The 21,424-nt window shown below is 42.6% G+C and overlaps 1 protein-coding gene across 1 annotated transcript in view; it reads right to left on the reverse strand.

Moving 5' to 3' along the window:
* CUBN (cubilin) overlaps positions 1-21,424 on the reverse strand; it is a 272,612-nt gene that overhangs the window by 120,954 nt on the left and 130,234 nt on the right. Inside the window, exons 29-31 of the mRNA XM_015099599.3 lie at positions 20,134-20,315; positions 15,386-15,560; positions 13,562-13,731 (exon numbers count right to left, since the gene is read on the reverse strand). Of these exons, the coding sequence (XP_014955085.3) occupies positions 13,562-13,731; positions 15,386-15,560; positions 20,134-20,315 (527 nt within the window). The remainder of the gene's footprint in view (positions 1-13,561; positions 13,732-15,385; positions 15,561-20,133; positions 20,316-21,424) is intronic.

A 21,424-nucleotide genomic window follows, 5' to 3' on the forward strand; every position in this document is an offset into this window, starting at 1 on the left:
AATACCTGAGCTCACCATTACCATACAAAAATAAAAGATTTTTCAGAAAAAGAATAGAACCAGGCAAATAACAAACAGCAAACGTCTGATGAACAAATGAGTAAGTGAATATATATTTAAGAGTGTAGGACTGAGGTTGCGGAAAACCCAGAGTTAAGAAAAAAAGTTGCTCCTCTCTTGTGGACTGGGCTGTATAAATGCACAGCAGGCATGATGGCAGGGAAGAGGCCATTCACAGGGGGAAAGAGGACAAGAGGAACTGCTTTCTGGGCCCTGTGGGCAGTGGACGAGGTTCCAATTAGGAAGGGACCAAGCCACACACACCTGCCCAGGTGCCCTGTTGCCAGCTGTGCCAGCCCTTCACCAGCACTGCGAGAGAACTAGGAAAGCAGAAGGTGGGCAAAGGACATGGGACTCACCCCCAGGTCCCAGAGTATCCAGTATCAGTACCCTGACCTGTGGCCAGAAGTCAGAACTGAGTCAAACTTCTATTAACTTCAATACTTGATGTTTTAAATGTTAAGGAGATTTGAATAAATATCAATCTCCTTTCAAAGTTCAAAGTGTCAACTCCAGCACAAAGTGATGGGAAGGAAAACCTTTCAGCTTAGAGATTAGCACTCCTTTCTGATGATATATATGTATGCCAAAGGTCAGAGTCCAGAGACAATTTGAGAAAATAAAGGAGCTAAGCAAAGGGAAACTTTCACCTTTCCATGTATTTACTGATGATGGAAATATATATTATTTAAGAGTATGCATTATTTAAAAGCAGGTGGCAAAATCCATTTTAAAGAGAAAAAAACAGAAGGTAAGTTTATTTAGCAAAACACCCTGGCAGGTGCTCAGAGAATGATTGCCGTGGGAGAGATGTCACGTGATGTTACTGTGGACAAATCTTTCTCTATCCTTCAGCCACCTAATCTGACATGAAATTGTAGTACAGATTGTTCACCAGAATTAAGTGACTTAGAAGACACAAATTCTCATGTATACATTTTTTAGTGGAATTTGGCAACAGAGGAAATGTAAAAGCCAACTCTTTCACTTCCAGATAGCTACCTGAGGTAAACTCTTGTATGACTGCATTAAAAAATATGGACAATAATGTTCCTTGCTATAAGGGTTGCCCCAGCACAATATTAGAAGACTTAGAAGTGCGTTAACAGTAGAATGGGTCCATGACCCACGGTACAGAGGAGAATCTTGTATAGTGGCAAACACAATGAGCTAGATCTGAATACACCACAGTGTAGGAAAACGGTCAAACCAGGTTGTTAAATGAAAGGAGTGAATGGAAGAATAGGTGTCATGTCGTATTGTTTACATCAAGTTTTAAAACATGCAGATCAATACTACATACTGTATGTGGAAACAACATACCATGAAAAAGTACCAAAACAGCCATGGGAATCATAAACCAATTTCCCATAAATGTTTCCCTCTGGGCCAGGGGCAGGCACTGGAATCAGTGTGGTTTGCGCATGGGGCCTCACTGTGTCCTCAGCAATTCATTTCTTTGGGGGAAGAAAAGAAAGAACTTGAAGCAAGCATGGAAAAATATCGAGATTTAGCAAGGAGAATGTTTTTGTTCATGCTATGCTTTACGTGCATTGTGTAGTCTTTTCTGTACACTTAAAGTATTTTGTAATAGAGTTTTCAGGAAGGAAGAGAGAATCTATACAAAGGAAATTACAGGCAATGTAGACTAAGAGATACATGCAAAGATGCTCTTCCAAATATTATTATAATAAGCAAAAAAAATAGAAGTTGCCTAAGTGGTCAGTAATAAGCTAGTGGTTAACTCAATTCTAGGGTGTTCATGTAACTGACTAAAGGGCCAAAGAAACAGTTTTTAAGAAGAAATGTATTAAATAAACTAAGTGAAAAAGACAGGATGCAAAACAATGCGCAGTATTCTCTTAACTCCCTTTGTGTATGTGGGTAAAGGGTACGCATGTTTGCCTGTGTGTGTTTCTGTATGAAACGAGCCAAAACATTAATGGTCTCTGCTTTGCAGTATTATAGATGGTGTCCATTTCTTATTTTTTCTTTTCTGTATTTTAGAAATTTGATATTAGGAACATGTAAACTTTTAAGTAATGCATATATTTAAAATGTTTATGTGTTTAGCCAGGCAGACATAATACAAGTGATCCCACACAGAGACATGAAAATATGCTCTTCATATAACTGAACTGCAATATCAAAGCCAGATGGACATTAATGCCATTTAATCTAGCATTTTGCTGCCTGACAGGACTCTATCAAGGATACAGTTTTTGTTTTAAGATCTGCAAGACATCTGTTAGCTGGCCAGTATCTACAACTGTAGTCCAGACCTCAATCCAAGCTCTAGGCTCAGATATCCGACTACATTCCAGACAACACGGCTGGTATGTCCCATCAACCATGGAAATCATTGTCTCAAACTGAAGTCCTCGCTCCGCCCCCTAAGCCCTCCTGCCCCATCACTTCCTGCCTTATCCTCTCCATGGAACGGAGCCTTATGTTCTGTTAGCTCTCCCTTTCTATGTCTCCTGGACCCCTTCCCACCCCTCCCCCCCACCAAGTGTCTTGTTGTGGGACTTCATCCCCTCTTGCCTGGGTCACTACAGCAGCCTGAAACTCCCCCTGCCTGAATTTGTGTCCCCCTATAATTCAGTCTCCAAACAACCACCACCATGCAATGTGCTTTCTAAAATGTAAAACCCGATGCAAAAAGAAGAGTATCCCAGTCCATTTTAAGATCATACTGAGTAAGGACCTCTCTAGTGGTCCTGGGGTTAAGAATGAACCTTCCAATGCACAGGGCATGGGTTTGATCCCAGGTCAAGGAGCTAAGATCCTAGATGCCTTGTGGCCAAGAAATAAAAAACATAAAACAGAAGCAATACTGTAACGAATTCAAAAAAGACCTTAAAAGTGGTCCACGTCAAAAATCTGTTTTAAAAAAGTAAAGTATACTGAATAAAGACGAGCATCACGGTTCTGCCTTACTGAGAACCAAGGACAGTGCCTGATCCAAATGCAGTGTGTAGAACTGCAGCCCACAGCCCCGCTCCACCAGGATCAGAGCTCTGGTGATGGGGTGAGTGGTGGTCCCCTCACGGAAACACAGCACTCATGGCGTCACAGCACACACACGGTGAAGGCAAAAATGAACATTAGCTTCCTCAGAAATGTCTGCATTTTCATTTCTAGAAACTTGAATAAGTACTCTCAGAATGTTTGTGAGTAGGAGTCAGGAAGGTACTTCTACTTCATCTATCTTCTTCTTTTATTAAGTTTCATCTTCCTCAGGGAGAAAATAAACCCACTATATATGTGGGTTAAAATTAGCATAAACTGGAGCAAGAGGAAACTATTTTAATTTGAAAGCAAAACACACAGCATGTTTTACATCCCCCAAGTATGCCAATGCCATCTTAACTTCAGAGTTAAGCTTTCCATGCAAACAAATTGTGAATGTATATGAATATGCTTTTATTTTCATTTACTGTACTACCATTTTCTCCTTCTCAACTCATTTGTGAATCTTTTAGATGGTATGAGAATAACCCACTTATGAAGTGAAAACATTCACTGAGATGATACACTGAAGAGCATGCAAAAATTTTATAATATATATTTTAAGATTTTTAAAAAATACTTTAAGATAGAATGAGTCTGCTCATAAACTAATCAAGATAGTTACCAATGAACTGGGGATTATGGATCCAGGTCTGTGTATCTAAGGGTCATAATTTTCAAAAATGCAAGTTAAAGGGACTTTCCCGATGGTCCAGTGGTTGGGAATCCACCTGCCAATGCAGGGGACACAGGTTCGATCCATAGTTCAGAGGATTCCACGTGCAGCGGAGCAACTAAGCCCGTGCACCACAACTGCTGAGCACACGTGCCTAGAGCTTATGCTCCTCAACAAGAGAAGCCACCACAATGAGAAATCCACACAGCAGTAAAGAGTAGTCCCTAGTTGCTTGTTGCAACTAGAGAAAGCTGGCATGCAGCAAAGAAGACCCAGCGCAGCCAGGAAATATATAAATATTGTTTTTTAAAAAAAGATAAGTTATGACCTTTAACAAGCATGAGTAGTAACAAAACTACAAATAGTAGTAATAGAAAAACAAGCAGCAATAGCTAACACTTATCTGTACCAGACACTGTGACTGATCCTTTAGGTAAATTTTAAAAAATTCTTTCTTACGATTCCATTTGCACTTCAGAAGACATAAGTAACTTGTTCATAGTCACACTCTGGGTAGTGCGGAGCCACTATACAAATCCCATCTGCCTGACATCTGATCAACTATCATTAAAACAACCAAAAAGATAAAAATCAAGTTTTACTCATTGACAACAGAATATTGAGGGATCATGATTCTAAGAAGCTACAGTGATATGTCCATAGTCTCCTTAAGAAAATCCTGGGAAACAGAGTTGATCTCAAGTCTCTCTTCTCTGGACCTACAAGCATGCATCCTTAAAGGCATTTCAGAAAGTCTCAATCAAGGCCTGGGTGGGTTCTGGAGTGGTTGGCAGCTGTCATGCATTCCACCCACTGCACATGCGTGGGATTCCTGGCATGGTTATCTGAGCAGACTGGAACAAAGGGTACCGGGGCCTGGTTGTTGCTATTCAGTTGCAAAGTTGTGTGTCTGACTCTTTGTGACCCCATGGGCTGCGGCACACCAGGTTTCTCTGTCCTTCACTATCTCCTGGAGTTTGCTCAAATTCATGTCCATTGAGTTGCAATGTTATTTCATCACTAAACCTAACATCAAAATCCCCGACTCCTAACTCCTGGCTCCAGTCTTGGATCCAGATATCCATCCACTCTTAACCTTTTTCTGGTATAACACAGCCTCCCTGGACCAGCTTCTTTCCTCACCTCACCCAGGCTTTTAACCTGGTCTTTAGCCTTCACTTTAATTCATTCTCACCACACGTCTCTACTGCTTGGATTACTTTGAAGCCTATTGGGGTCAAAATGTGTGACAGACGCTAAGATCTAAGGGTACAGAAGACATCATTCTCATCAGGGTGCAAGGTCAGTGTGGAGGATGAGAGTCCGTGAAATGTATCCACATGTGCCATACATACAGAAGGAGCTAATATGGCTGCAAATGGAATCCCCATTAGGGAACGGGAACTGTGCCAAGACCGAGGAAATATTAAGTGATAGGGAGGGGAATCTGCCAGGAAATTATCTAAGCTGTTAAAGCCATAAATGTAGGTAAGGAAGGAAACAGAAATATTACTCATAATAGCAGCTTTTCTTGCGGGTGGGGACGGGGAGGAAGCATCAGTTTCCTTTGTCAGTGATATTTTCCAGCTATGCTCCTCTGAAATGAAATCGCAAATTCATAGCGCACATCTGGTGTCAGGTCTCTCTCATTCCTGAGTCTTTGTTCTACGTGGTGGCACACCAGCTTCACAGTTTACAGGAGACAATAAACTCTGCTAATTTGCAGTTGTTGCAAGCAGGGACTCAGAGATGACTGGAAATGTTGGTAGGAAAAGAAACCCAAGAAGCTCATTTTATTCTCACGAATAAACAAGCTTTTAAAGAGATTCTGAGCTAAAATGCAAACAAAACAAAGCTCAAAACAAAGCTTGGGTCTACAGACCCAAGGACACTGGCTCCAATTCAGTTATTATTAATTTTTTTTCCCTTTGGGGATGTAAAGTGCCGTTTTGGTAACTCATTTGACACCAGGAGGCAAGATGGCTAAATGGATTACCAAAAGCAAACAATAAAATAAAATGTTTAACAGAGATTATCAGAGATCATCCTCAATCATTATCAGATTCCATCCTCAAATGGAAAGTCAGCTTTCTATGGTGAGAAGTAAAGGAGAAAGGGAAAATACAAGAGGGAGAGGACGGGAAAGAGATCGATTTCTGTCCTGGATTTATTTTTAAAGTAAATGTTTAAGGAAGGATTGTTTAAGAATTGTTTCTTTGAAGTACTGACTTCTCTTATCCCTGTGTCTTTTTGCTCAGTTTTAGAAAGGGAATGTTTTCAAAGGAAACACATCATAGGTAGGGTCTTAAAAAATAAAAACAAAGATACTGTGTTTCACATTCGCCTACCCTGAGCCTCAATGTTAAGTAAATGTGAACAAAAACAGAACCCTGTGGCTTTGGGGTGGGGTTGGGGGTTGGGGCGCTCTGGTATTCTCTAGTTCAAATCCAACGTTTTGCTTTCTTTCTCCTAGAGTAGCTTCAGAAAGCAAACCGTGACTCAACATGTGCCGCGTTTTTTTGGTCCCAGGTCCTGTATCCCTAGCGGATATTTTCTCCAGATGAGAGGCTGGATCACGGCTGTGGGCTGCTCACTTTCGTCTGCTCCCCACTGGTTCTCACAAGGCGGACATTCCATTGTGCTGAGCAAAGAGGATGCTGGAATCAGAGGCCAGAGTCTCTGGGGCCAGTGGTCCTGCTGCTCTGGCTGCTCTCCTTCCCCTCTCATCTCACACTGGGCTACCGCTGCATTTCTCTAAGATCAATAAGAGCTCTTGGAGCTACGTGAGTTTAAGGCTCCGGAGAGAGCCTCTAATTAAGCAATTAAGCTGTTGGTCGGAGGTCACTTTAATCCTCGGCCTTCGTGAAAGGAAACCTAATGGGGCCGTGTTCATGCTGACCATACAGAGTTCTGCTCAGCCGGTGGGTCCTGCTGTTGCCTGAGCAAGAAAGGCTCACAGTGTGTCATCGAGGGAAGCCAGAGGTTAACGACGCCAGGCACTCAAAAGGACTGAGCAGAAAGTGCACTCATATCACCAAATTAGTTGAAACCTGAATGTAAACTGAGCTTTCTGATGAGTTTCCCCACGATGCCATCACCATTTCAATAGCAGTCAAAAAACCCAGTTTCTCTCTTGTTTTCATTAGAGCAGCATGAAATTCTAGAAGACATGCTTCTGCAATGTTATCTAAGCTCTCATGTGGCTCAAAAGATTGAGATCGAATGTCAATAATTGTGCCAGGAGGTGAATTCCACTCAACACGCTCCCAAATGTTCCGACTTCAATTTTCCACTGGGGCGCTGATCGTTGTAAGAGCAGAGATGACAACAGTTCCCGTATTCCTGTGTTCAGCCATGCATCTGTTAGTCATTCATGCATCACACAGATTGATCCTCTGGCAAAGACTGTCGCTGCGGGTTCCGTGAAATGGGGTGGAGGCTGTGCGTTACTGTTCTGTTGTTCCATTTCATCGGTTTCTTCTATGTGCTGAAAATTGTGCCTCTAGTTCCCTGCAGCCAGGGTGAGGGCTCTGGGGCTCCCTTGGGTTTACACTGTGTCCACTGGGGACCTCTGGAGATGAGACCTCCCTCAAGAAGAGCTCTCCTCTGGACAACAAATGTGCAGAGGACCCTCCACCACTGCCAATGGACTTGTGCCCCAGAGGATGAACAGAAGCCCAGTGCTGTGGAGTCAGACTGTGACCTCCAGGATGAATCCACTACTGACATCACCTGCCCCTTCGTGTCTGTTTCTCCAACTCCTCCCTTATTCTCCTCTTCAAACACAACTCGGAACTGGATCCTCTCCCCAAGGTCTCCTCTTTCTGCTGGTTCCCCAGGCACTTGATTTTATAAATGAGCAAACTAGCATCCCCCGGAGAAGGCGATGGCACCCCACTCCAGTACTCCTGCCTGGAAAATCCCATGGATGGAGGAGCCTGGAAGGCTGCAGTCCATGGGGTCGCTGAGGGTCAAACACGACTGAGCGACTTCACTTTCACTTTTCACTTTCATGCACTGGAGAAGGAAATGGCAACCCACTCCAGTGTTCTTGCCTGGAGAATCTCAGGGACAAGGGAGCCTGGTGGGCTGCCGTCTATGGGGTCACACAGAGTCGGACACGACTGAAGTGACTTAGCAGCAGCGTCCCCAGGAGACGCATGGAGAGTTAGTGGTGGTGCTGAACCTGGAAATGACTTCCTGGTAGTGTCTCATACACAGTGGACACCAAAGACCAAATGGATGGATGGAACTCAGACCACCCGACTTCAAAGGAAACCCACTTTGCAATTCATGTTTGAGATCCCAACATTTTTCCCAAAATTAATAAGTGAAGTATAGGTTCATCTGAAAAAGTTCTGAATGGTTCCAAAGTAACCCTGGTTTTATCTTCTCCTCCTATTTTTCCAGTTGTGCTTTATCCTGTGACTCAGTCTTCTGCAGATATACTGTAATTGTTACATTTTACCAAAATACTTATGGCTTGCTTGCATTATAGTGTTGGTTCTGATATTAATTTCTACCTGGTCTTAATCCTGACCTGTTTGCACCAAAATTTTCCTATTTTTCAAATAAGCAGATGACAGTAAATTACCTCTAACTTCTCCTCTTTTAATCTTAACATTCTATGTATTCAATAAACACAATGACTGTTAAAAAGGATATTTCCACTTCTGAGAATCCAAATTGTTAAAGGAAGTTTAAAACCCTGATGGCTGGCCCCATTCAAGCATAATTTACTTTGGTATTGAATAATACACTTGAGCTCTATTAAAAATCCATGAACACAAACATTATCTGGCAGCATCATTGGCAGTTGAATATTTTTCTCTTTGCTAATGACTCTAAGTAGCAGAACTAAGAAATTAACTTGACTGTATCCACAATGAATGACTAGCTTTGTATGAACTTCGACTACAGAGATATTATGTAAGATACTGGACTTTTAGGGACATTTCACATCCAGTGTCCATCTAGCTATAAAGAGCGATAGCTAGTGCCTCAATGCCTGCCTTCATGAACCCCTGGACAGCTCAGTAATACTTGAAGCCAAGCTCCCAGCCTTTCCAGTACATTGCCTGCCTGGTTCCAAACCTCTTACTCCCATAATTGGGGCCACTTGACAACCCTACCCAGCAGAGCTCTACCCCAACTTATCTGAATAGTCCTTTTCCACATTTCTTTATCTCAGTTGTGTCCAACTCTTTGTGACCCCATGAACTAGCCAGCCAGGCTCCTCTGTCCATGGAATTTTCCAGGCAAGAATACTGGGGTGGGTTGCCATGCCCTGCTCCAGAGAATCTTCTCAACCCAGCGATCGAACCGCGGTCTCCGGCATTGAAGGCAGACTCTTTACCATATGAGCCACAGGGAAGCCCTCTCTTTGTGGAAGTGAATTACAAATTGTATAAACAAAAATGACTTAGCTTGTGTATGATTTATGCAATTTTAAATATAAATAAATTTGCCAATCTGAAAAGAAATCTTACAGTTGGCCATGGGTTCAAATTTCTCGTTCTGAAAATATGAAATTTACAGAACCAGTCAGGTCCTTCCTAAGGTCTCTGCCCTAGTAACTGACTTCATCAATTCCTTCATCAGTTCTTATACTCAGCTGCTCTTTCATGACCAGCACCCTGCAGTCCAGGTATGCTTAAGCTCCTTCACAACTAAAAATAATAATAACAACTTTCCATGGGTCCTGCCTCCCATAGGCTATTACCCTTTATCCTTCTCTACCATTCATGTCCACTGTTCTGAGAAAAAGCTAAGAAGCTCCTGTATCTCTAAACCCACTGTGATCTGGAGTTTTCCAACACCACCTACACCAGTCCTGCTCCTTTCAAGGTCACCAAAGACTGAATCCAGTGGCTTCCTTTCAGCCTCATCCTGGTTGACCTCTGCTGGACTTGGTCCCTTTGCCCACCCACTCTTAAAAACTGACTTCACTTTTGGTTCCTACACTACCACTCTCTTTTGCTTCTCCTCCCGTCTTCTTGGGTAACGCTCAGTATCCTCGCCTTCTGTTTCTCCCTCTTGTCGTTTAGTTGCTAAGTCATGTCCAACACTTTTGTGACACTATGGACTATAGCCCTCCAGGCTCCTCTGTCCATGAATTTTCCAGGCAAGAATACTGGAGTGGGTTGCCATTTCCTTCTCCAGGGAATCATCTCAACCCAGGGATCAAACTCATGTCTCCTGTGTCTCCTGCATTGCAGGCAGGTTCTTTACCTCTGAGCCACAAGGAAGCCCATCTTCCTCCTAAATGGTAGTTCAGGGCCAAGGGTTTACTTGATCCCTTTTTCTTCACAAAATACTCCTCTATAGGATTCCATCTACTTCTGTGTTAGTGCCAGCTCCTGGGCTCTAGAGCACAGGCTCGATAGTTGTTATACACAGGCTTTGTTGCTCTGCGGTATGTGGGATCTTCCCAGACCAGGGATCGAACCCATGTCTCCTGCATTGGCAGGTGGATTCTTCACCAATAAGCCACCAGGGAAGCCCTGGGGGGAGGGCTTGCTGTGCGACAAGCAGATCACCTATATGATCTTAAATATCCCAACAACAAAACTGACATGGTTACTCCGTACTGCCCCCAATGCAGAGTTAAGGAAACTGAAGCTGAAAGACTAGCTTTCTCCCGGACATCACAGCTAAAAGTGGCAAAATCCAGGCTCAGCATCAGGGAGAGCTAAGTTCTTAACCATGGCACTATGGTGTCCCACACTGCCGGTACAGTTCACTTTTTACATTCAAGTATGGCTCAAGGGCTTATCAGCATCTGCTTCTGATACTCCATCCCCCTACTGGCTGGGAGACCCCAACTACTTCACACAGAATGCCCTGATCCTGACAATATGTGTGGACTATTACATTTTGTATTTTAGCATATCTGCTAGACTGGACTCCTCCCAGCACCAGTATGAGGATTCATTTTATCATCATGCCTAAAGATCAGATCATATTTGAGGTTTTACTTCCTCATTTCTGTTTCCTCTCACTACAGTTTATGAAGCCAAGCCCAGCTGCGTGCTGAGATACAGCCACGGTTACTAGAAAACCCAGTCTGTGTATTTATATATTATGTAATAGATAGGTGGAAAATCCTACTCACAGCCACGGGATGGGAAACGGTGCCGCCATGCGGGGTGTGCCTTTGATCTAGGCTTTGTTTTTTTCACATACATTTGTTTATTGAATTCTATGCATTATGGACTTTCCCAGAAAGAAGAAACTGTACCTAGAACCATATAGACTGCGAGAGGGAGAAAGAGATGGAGAAATACCCACCAGAGGCACAACAGTAAGGTAGACAAGATATCTCTGGCCCATTCAAACTTCTCTTGAAGGCACCTCTACTGTTTCAATGCATTGTTTCACCTTCATATTTAATGGTTATTTTAAGAGATTACAGAGTTCCTGGTTGGTAGTTATTTTATTGCTTCAAATTTAAGATACAATCTCTTTTTCCCTTTCAATCATCACCGCTGAAAAATCAGCATTCAGTCTGCCACTTTCTAGAAGATACTTTGTTCCCCCACTCACCAATTCCCCTGGCTGATTGTAACTTTTTTTCCTTGATCTTTTAGATTAAAATCTTTAAGTTTTTTTTAGATAAGTATGTCTTTCTATTTGTCTTGCTTGGCTGTTTGGGTCCCTTGGGAATCTTGTTTTATAAACTGATGTCTTCCATTAGTTTTAGAAAAGCCTTAGTCATCAGTTCTTCAAATATGGCTACTACTCCATTTATAAATGCATGTTACATCTTTTATATGTATCCTATATATATCTTAACCTCTGTTCTGTATTTTTCACCCTTTTGCTTATAAATATATTTTCTCTGGATAGATTCTTCTGATATCACTTGTTCTTTCTTCATCTCTAATTTGTCTAACATAAAGCAAACAAAAAACCCCAAAATCCTTCCACTGAGATCTTAATTTCAGCTTTTGCATTTATCCACTTTTTAAATTTTCAGTGTTTTTCTATTTGCAGTGTTACTTTTTATGATTTGCAGTCTTTGTCAGAAGTTCTAAGTTCGACTTTCATCTCCATAGTCTCAGCAACCATAGCTGCTTAGTAAGCTGTGTGCCTGATAACTCAGCACCTGGCATATCAGTGTGTTTATTTCCATAGTCTGTTGTTCATGTTGAATCTCATTTATGGTGCATCGTCCCTCAACATCTTTGATAATTTGCTTGCTGTTGCATATGAAAATTATTGGTAGAAATGAGGTCTGGAATGATTTTTATCTCCCTTTGAAGAAGAGTTTAAATTGTTTTGGTCAGATGTCCAAGGCCTGGATGCATTAGTGATGCAAGGTTGCTCTCATTCTATGGCTTCAGATTTAGGGGCCTCTCAGGTGATTGGAAGCTGGGATATGGTCTTTGTGAAGGCTGTTTTACTTCCATTCTACCTATGATTCAGGATGTTTTATCAGTACTCCTACCTCATTCAGATCCTGGACACAAGTTTTGTTCCCCTTTGCCCTGAAAAGATCTCAGAAATGCTGCTAACTCCTTCTGGATCAGCAAATGCCAACAGGCAAAAGCAGTCTCAACTACCAGGCTCATATCTCTATCAGATACTAACTCAGAAACCTCACACACCTTGTGAGTTCCTTGTTGCATTAGGAAAATGCTGTAAAACATCATTCAAATTTTTTAAATTGTCCTTGTCAGGAGAGTTACCATTATGGAAAGTGGATGCCCTACACCTTAAGTTCGTATAAGGCTTTGCCAATTTAGACTCTGAAGACGCATGTTAAAACGTTAATACATAGCCATAAATCAACTGAACTTTTAAGTAGATTAATGACTTAATCTTGTAAAATAATTCTCGAAACCATTCCATTAGACTGGACTACTTTGAAAGTTATGAAACAACTTTTGAATCTTCCTGAGTTAAATTTGAAAGCTAGCAAGTTGGAATTTGTATAAGAAACTGCCAGGAAACTAAAACAGAATGATCCATTAGCCAAGAGGATCTGGTTTATATTTGAATGAGAATTCGCTAAATACAAATAAAAGATGGAAAATCTTTTGTAAAGAAAAAAAAGTTTCAAAATACAACCTAAGTCACTCTCACATCAGGCATTAGTTTCAGGTGAAAATGTATTAAAGTTGTTGACAGTGATGGAAAGTTTCTGAACCAACCAACAGCCGTAGCTCTTCTCCTCTACTCTATCTCACCATCTAGTCTGTTCCTGAACTGATTTGTTCAAGCAGCAGATCAAGATATCCTGAGCTCAAGAAAAGTGAAACCTTGTGAGAACCTGCAGACAGTTAATAATAATTGACTGAAAGTAGCTCTGATAAATTCACTATCATAATCCACTACACTTCCCTAATCTTTCTTGCAGCCAATTCTGGCCAATTATCTGTAAGGGGGCTTTTGTAAAAATTTTGCTTGCTTGATTGAAAAAAAAAAAAAAAAACAAGATGGAAACAACAAACACTATTCCTTCTCCTCTTCTTCAGGTTTGAACTTAGGGTATTTGGAATTGCTGTAGCCATTTTTGGGCCAAGAGGTAACAAACACAAAATGAAAAGCCAGCTCCCTAAGAGTAGTAGAGCAGAGACTAGGTTGTTAAACAAACCTCCTGGTTTGTGTTTCAGTTCGGTTCAGTTCAGTCACCTCGTTGTGTCCAACTCTTCGCGGTTTGTGTTTAGGTAAGAAATAAATGTGCTTGTATTTTAAGTTGCTAATAGTTGAGTTTCCTGTGATTTGACATTGAAAACATCCATAGCCAACACATCCACTAAACATGCTCTGTTTTGACCAGAGACAAGGCTTGAGATTTGTGTCACTTACCAAAACACAAGAGTCCTGAGGTTCAAGGTCAAAGTCGGTGAAGTTCAAGAGAACACGGTGATGTTTTTCCACTTGAATGACCCAAGTACAGTCAGTGTTGCTCCTATAAGGACTGGGGTAATTTGGAGAATGAATCTCTCCACTGGGAGCCTGGAAAATGCCACCACAACCTATGGATGAAAGACCCAATACAATAATAAGAGGAGTCTCTGATGCACAAAGCTTTACACCATTATCTGGGAGCAGAGAAGAATACGCTACTTTGTTTGACCATCATTTTAATGTAGTCTTTGGTAAACATTCTGAAGAGCTAAATACTCACTATTAATTTTTGCATTCCAACAAAACAAAGACGGATGTCTAAGACTTCAAATACTTTAGATACTAATGCCACATTATTTTCAAAATATTGAAAAATAATGCAAATAAAATCAAGTCTTCACAAAGCCATGAAATGCCTCTTCATTGTTTTCTAAAAGTATAACATACTTTAAGAATAACACATCTGGTTCTAAGAATGCTGATAATTCAGTAGTGTGAAGTATGAGTATTAGTCGTTCAGTCATGTCCGATTCTTTGCGACCCCATGAACTGTAGCCCTCTAGGCTTCTCTGTCCATGGAATTCTCCAGACAAGAACACTAGAATGGGTAGCCATTCTCTTCTCAGGGGATCTCCCTGACCCAGAGATTGAACCGGGTCTCCTGCTCTGCAGGCAGATTCTGTACCATCTGAGCTACCAGGTAAGCCCAGTTCAATAGTATACAATTTTACAAATAATTTAACATCTACTTTTAAAAATTTGATATTCTGGACTTTGCACAGCCATTAAGTTTTTTAATTCCTATGATGTAATCAAATACCTATCAATGTCTAACCCTGTGACCTACCATTTCTCAGATTTATGACAATATAAACTAGAAAGGGAAAATTCAGTGTTATTTTCTGATAACTGAGAATCATTTTGGGGTAATCTAAACACTATGTAAGTATAATTTTTTATTAAGTTAATGAATCATTAACTTTAGGAAAGACCTAATAAACTTAACAGTATTACCTTTGACCTGCAGAAGTGGGACCATAAGGCAGCCTGGAGTCATATCTCTGCTTTTACATTTTTTAGCTGTGTGATTTTGGACAGGCCACTAACTTCTCTAAGCTTCAATTTCTTCATTAGTAAGATGAGGATAAGAAATGAACTTCCTTTAGTGGGTGGTTGTGAAGATTAAACAAGACAGTCTTTGTAGAATAGTTAGAAAAGTGCCTGACACAGAGCAGTTCAGTAAACACTGCTTTAATTAGTAGTTGTATCAATTAACATCTGCTCAGAGTTGTGCATTAATACTTTATCTTTGAAAATCTGCAACAATTTATTTAGACAGCCTAAGATCTTGGGCAGAAAGTCACTATATAACAGAAGGTAATAATTCCTAGGAATTGGCAAATTTCACATTTATAGTTTGGGTATTTAACAAGCATCCACACACACGGCATAAAGTAATTTACCACTTTACTAATGCCCACATTGTCTGGTGAACAAGCAGAAATCCCACGGGGATCAAGTGAGTCTAACCAGCCACGCTGCTTCTGTTTTCACCATGGATGTGCATGCTTGCATTGGCTGGTTTTCACATACGAGGTGACTCTTTGGAAGTTAAACTCCATTGTGTTTTTTAGGGAAGTGTATATTCCAAAGCAATGCTCCCTATTAGGGAAGTCAGAGTAGTAATAGAGGATGTAGCCTTCATAGCACTCTCTAAATATGTCATGAAATTAAATAAAGGTTCAACTGAAGAATTTAGTGATACCTCCTTGGTTCACCCACCTCCAGGGACTGCTCTCCATGAGACATTGAAGCCTCTCCCATTTATGGAACTGTCAGTCTTAAACCGGATGGCCAGCTCATTTCCAGTGCTGGAGACCTGCATGGGATTCTCAGATGATCTTTGCACACACAGCTGGGCTATCCTGGGTGAGCGAAAATCAGGACCTCCATAGATCTATGATGGGATGGAGAAGAAAGAACTGAGAGAGATATGTAAGCAATTATAATCACTAGCCTTTGGATTCTATAATATTATTAGTAGAACTGAAATCTCAGCCACCCTGGGTGGGTGTGAGCTATAAACTTGAGTTAGATTTTCAAAGGCATTCCCTCTGCCCTTGGAACACCCAGGTTCAACCACCCACAAAATGCTGGCTTATTCCATCGGACAGAACCATAGAGCTGAACTGAGGAGATAACTCCAGAACCTTCTTATCGCGCCTCTTCCTTTTTTCCAGTCTGCATAGGATTTCCTGCTTTCTTTGGCAGAGGCACTGCAGATAGTCCAGCATCATGTCTGATTTGCTAATTCTTCTGGGCACAGGGGAATAGTCTGAGCACAAAGCCATTTTGTTTGTTCATTGAAGACTATTGATCACCCTGCTACATTTTTAGGATTTTCCATTTGCGATCTGAATATTTCAGATTAGGATTTAATATGAAGCTTTTGCTCCTTCAGAGAGACTGAAAATGTAACCTCTATCAGTGTGTTCTGTGGTGTCCTCAGGAGGGAGTCTTACAGACCTCCCTGTATTTCCTCCCAGAGCCTGGGCACTCCCAGGAGCAAGATGAAAAGTACTCAATTTCTACTCAGCAATCACCAGGTCTCTGCCCCACTACATGATTCTCACTTGTCCTCAGACCTCCTCAGCTCCTCCAACTTGCAACTATTTGTCTCACTGGACCTGATACCCCAGTGACACATTTCTCCCCTCAGTGTGTCCTCTGGACTGCATGTCCAGTATCTTGCAGGAGGTGTAGCCCCGCCCAGTAGAGGGGGAGGCGAGGGCCCAGGCTGCCTCTCACACAGGCTTCTCAAGGGCCTCTTGGATAACCAGTGTGTGTGGGGCTGGGGGATGCGGATGAAGAAGACAAGAATCACACAAAGATGCAGAGCCCCTGCTTTCAATCTTGCCAAACTTGTATGTGTAGAAGAATGACCAATTTTTTGCTGACAGTTTTCAGGCATACTGGTATCTGGGCCCTTCCCTCTCCCTCACGAGAACATCCATTTAAATCTAGGCTCAGGTCAGAATTGGAAAAGCGTGGCTCCATGCCCTCCCCACCCCCTCGCCCTCTGCATCTGCGTGGCTCTCCCACCCTGAGTTTCTCCCCATCCTCAGGCCCATGCCCCTGCCCACCCCAGGGCGGCTGCTGACTGAGGCGGGCATCACTCAAGTGTACTCCAGAGAAGGAGAAAACAAGCAGCCTACTTTCGGTGAGGAGCGTGTGATTTGAATCCATAATGATTTCTTTGTCTGATTAATTCCCCCCAGCCATGCGGGAAAGGCCAAAATGAATGAGGCCGCTGTTCCAGGAGGGCCGAGCACAAGGGCTGTAATTGCAGAGGAATGAAGCGAGCAGGCTGCTTGGTGCTGGTTTTCCTCAGGAGGAGCGCTGTTTGCCCGGCCCCCTCAGTCCCATCGGAGAGGGAACTAGAGGAAGAGGCCTGTGTGGCCCTTTACACGTACACACAGGCAAAGGGCAGAAACCACACTGCTGCTGGTTTAGCATCCTTGAGAGTCCCCTGCTCCCTGGCCCAAGGCTCAGAGCTCAGAGCCTGAAACCCACAGCCTGAGCTCCCAGTTGTTGGCCCCACAAGCAGCACATATTTGGACAGCACACTGACTGTAAGGGTTTAGTTCTAACAAAGAAAACTTGCACATCAGCAAAATATTCTGCTTTCCCTGCTCAGGGTCCCCTTGAGATCACAAACATAATAGGAATGAGTCGGCTGGGCCTAGAAGCCTCCAGAAGGGTGAGCACTGCCGCTTTGATGTTCTGTGCTTCCCCTCTTACTGGGTCAGGCTCACAAAGACAGTGGAGGAAAAACCAGTGATTGTCTGGGGTTTTTTTTTTGCACTGAGGGGTGGCTTTCTTTTTCTGCTCTGTGCCCCTTTAGGCTCCTTTCTCCAACTGAAACAAAAGAATGGTACTTTTCACTTCCACGAATAAAAGCAATGGTTAGCACATGACTCTTCAAAAGAGGAAAAAGATGGAAAGAATGTCAGGGTGTGGTCCGCTGGATTGCAGCGTGTGACTCAACGTTGTGGGGAAAAGAATTGGCCTGATGATCAGAGATTAAAACATGTGTTTTTAGCCAATGCTCAGGATAGAGAGCATTTCAAAGCCTACGGTTTTAATCTGTTTTGAACATTTCTTTCTGCTCTGTTAGCTCCATTTATTGTTACAATCAAGTCAGCATTCCAGGGTTATGAGTAACCAAAGGGCTGCTGCTTAATGCAACTGGCCTCTCTTTGGACACTGGTTTTTGAGAGAAAAATCCACTGGCTCTTGGTTAAATCAGGGGAAACCTAGGTAAGCCCATACCTGGTGACAGCAAGACCCGCTGGGCTATGCTCAGAATAAGAGAGGAGGATGTGAGGGAGGGCAGATGGGTGGAGAAAGCTGGTGGTGTTTTCATGCCACACACCTGCCAGGGGTAAAATATCGTGAAACCTGTTGCTAACATGTTATCAGCATCCATGTGGTGAGGGATGGAAAAAATTCTTTTTTTTTTTTTTTTTTTTTTCAGAAATTAACCAGATTGATGACAGCACTTTCTTGAGCATCTGCAGAGATGTCAAACAAGGTTTAGGAGAGCAAGTCAGTTACTCAGTTTAGTGTTACAGCAAGAGTTACTCACTTTAGCCTTAAAAAAATTTTTCCCAAATATTTAAGAGCTTCAAAGTATACCCTCAAATCCTGGTTTGATGGAACATGTGAAACCACTTTGTCCTAATAAACCAAGTCCCCAGCAAACTGCAGCCTCTTATTCCAGTTTTCTGTGGGGATCTTGCTTGAACACTGCTGCCCAGGGGCCTTCTTTGTCCCTCTGTCCCCTGAGGCTGCTCGCAGGGATCAGGCCTGCCCTTTGCCTTCTAATGTACTGGGTGTGACAAAACCAAAGCACAATGAACCTATTTACATTCTGCCAAGTGGGCAGCAATACACGGGCTTTGGAATATGAAAATGAAGGGTGAGGAACATTTCACATTACTGCGGAAAACCCTGCAGCCAGCCCTTTGTATCAGTTAAGGGGGTTCCTGCAACTGAGGATTCTTGTCAGCAGGAGGGAGCATCTCAGCCTTTCACATGGAGCCTTATTTCTACTTCACACTCTGAGTGCTGAATTTCATCAATTTCGGGAGCCACCTTGCTCTCTCTGCCGCACAAGCCGGTCCTCTTCTGAGATAGAGTTGTGACTGGGCAGCAGGACTTACGTAAAGACGAGGGTCTGGGCTGAACCCAAGGATGCCCTTGTTCTGTCACTTTCTGCAGCATCAGCCTCCTTTGCACAGACTTGAGCTGCTAAGTGCCATTCCTGCTGACTCTGAGCCCATCCAGGGAAGGCATGATTTGAGAACCCCGTGTCTTTTCAAGGAAAGAACTCGGTTTGTAATTAAGGTTTTCAAGTGTTAAAGTTTCCTGTGAAGTCCTATAAACACACACTCATTTCAGTATCTTGCCCACCTCTGTGTTTTGACACTGGCTGATGTGGACTGTGCAGAGGTGGATAAGTTCAGTTCTTAACTCTTCCACTCGCTGTCCTTAAGGTTGTGGAAAAATCCATCAACCTTTTTGACCCTCTGTTTTGACAGCAGTAGAAGGGGGACAGAATTCCCCTCTTACCTCCCAGGATTAGTTAACACTCAAGTGGGAAAATGGAGGTTGGATTTCCTTTGCGATCACAATAAATGTACATTATCACTGCAAGGCAGTCAGAAGCTTGGAGATTTTCATTTATCCCACAAACAGACATCAGGTGTTTACTATTTGCCAAGTGCTCTATGGCCCCAGGGTATAGCAGAGAAACAAAACAAAAACAGACACACAGCCTTCATGGAGTTTTGAGTTCTACCAGCTACAGAACCTTGTCGTGATGCAATCCCTACGGTTGAGGTGGTAGGAATTTCCTGTGTACTTGGACATTATCTGATGACTAGATTACTGCAGTGAACAGCTGGTTATAATTGATCCTCAAAGGCCATCTTCATTATCTGCGATACAGTGTTGGTAGCAGGGTTGGAGCAGTTGTGGGCACTTCAGGGCTCACTGTCCTGCTCCCCTCCACCCACCAAGCACTCGCCTCCTCTCTACGCTCTGCCGCCCACTGCCTTCCTAAGGGAGCTTTCTCAGACTGGAAGTATGCGGTGCTGACAATCCCAAGTGCCACCCTCCATCAGTGCGAATGGGAGCTGGGGGACCAGTGCCTCAGCCTGTGTCCTGAGAAGGGTGATTCGGAGGAACAGACCTCATGGGACCTCGGAAGGTCATAGCAGGATTAAGCTCTCATTGCCAACAGCAGCAGCTCCCTTCCTTGGCTCACCCTCCTCAGTCCCCCTCACCTGGTTCCCTGGTTCCCTCCTTTCTGCTTCCTGGCACTACTTCCCAGTCACATTACCTGCCCCCCAACATCCAGAAGAGAACACTGTTGGCCACTGGAAAGAATTTGGGAATTTTTGCAGAGTGATTTCTGGTTCTACCCCAAATCCTGTAATGTGCTAAAAAACAATCTGAATTCCTACCTCCAGAACATCGAAGTTGCAGCTTGCATGATACTCCACATCAAAGTCATGGATGGTGAGCTGAATGCTACTCCCAGGGGCTGTGTGAATGTACCAGATACACTCCCTATTGGCGGGGTACCTGTTAGGGTAGCCGGGGCTACTGAAGGAGCCCATGTCCCCAGACAGCTCTCCACCACAACCTGTGAAAACCACAAGACTCAGTCAGTTCAGAGGGCATCAGCCACTGGCAAAAATTCAAAAATCCAACTATATAAAACATAACTGAAAATGTACAATGCCTAATTTATGGAAAAAAGTCATAATAAAATTATAATGAGCAGTTATAAAACAATGAGAAAAATATCATGGCTATAGTTCCATTTATTGTTATTAATTTTTAAAAATTGATTATATCACTTGGTGCAATAATTCTCAGTCCTTATGCTCACCATGTCAAATCTTTGGTAATATTCTCAAAATGTCATTCTAATAGGTTTTCTTCATTATATTTAGGTGACAATTTCCCAGTAAAAGAATCCTCCCAGTAGGAGATACAATGGACTGTGTAAACAGTCAATACTAGGTCACTTGGTCTTCAGTTTGCTTGTATCTAATACATTATGCCTAAGTTCTTTTGGACCTAAGATGTGGAATGCTAAGTGTTAAAAATCCTTACCTTTGTTTGAGAGAATCTAGTAAATAAAATATATATATGTAAGTCTATAAAACGCCTTCACATAGATGTTCATAGCATCCTTATTCTTAATTGCTATAAACTGGAAGCAGTCAAGGTGTCCTTCAGCAGCTGAATTAGGTAAATAACCTGTAGTCCTCCTGGACATGGGGTATTTTGCAACACTAACAACAAATGGACTATCAAGCCATCACAAAGCATGGAGGAAATGTCTATGTGTATTAAGGAGTGAAAGAAGCCAGACTGGAAAAGCTATGCACAGCATCATTTTGATGGCATGGCATTCTGGAAAAGGCAAAACTATGGAGACAATCAATGACCTGGTTTGCAGGGACTGGAGGGGAAGGAGAGAGAGAGGGCGTGCAGAAGAGTTTTAGGGAGGTGACACTCCTCTGTATGATACCAGAATGGTGGACATATGCCAGAAACTTGTCAAACCCATAGAATGTACAACAGCAGGAGTGAACTACTGTGAACTATGGGCTTTGTCGATAAAGGTTTATAAGTAATAACAGATGTCCCATTCTAGTGGGGAATGTTGATAACGGGAGATTCTGCTCATGGGTAGAGGCAGGGGTACATGGGAACTCTACCTCCCATTCAGTTTGGCTGTGA

Source organism: Ovis aries, chromosome 13 (genome assembly GCF_016772045.2).
Source record: "Ovis aries strain OAR_USU_Benz2616 breed Rambouillet chromosome 13, ARS-UI_Ramb_v3.0, whole genome shotgun sequence".
NCBI classification, from domain to species: Eukaryota; Metazoa; Chordata; class Mammalia; order Artiodactyla; family Bovidae; genus Ovis; species Ovis aries.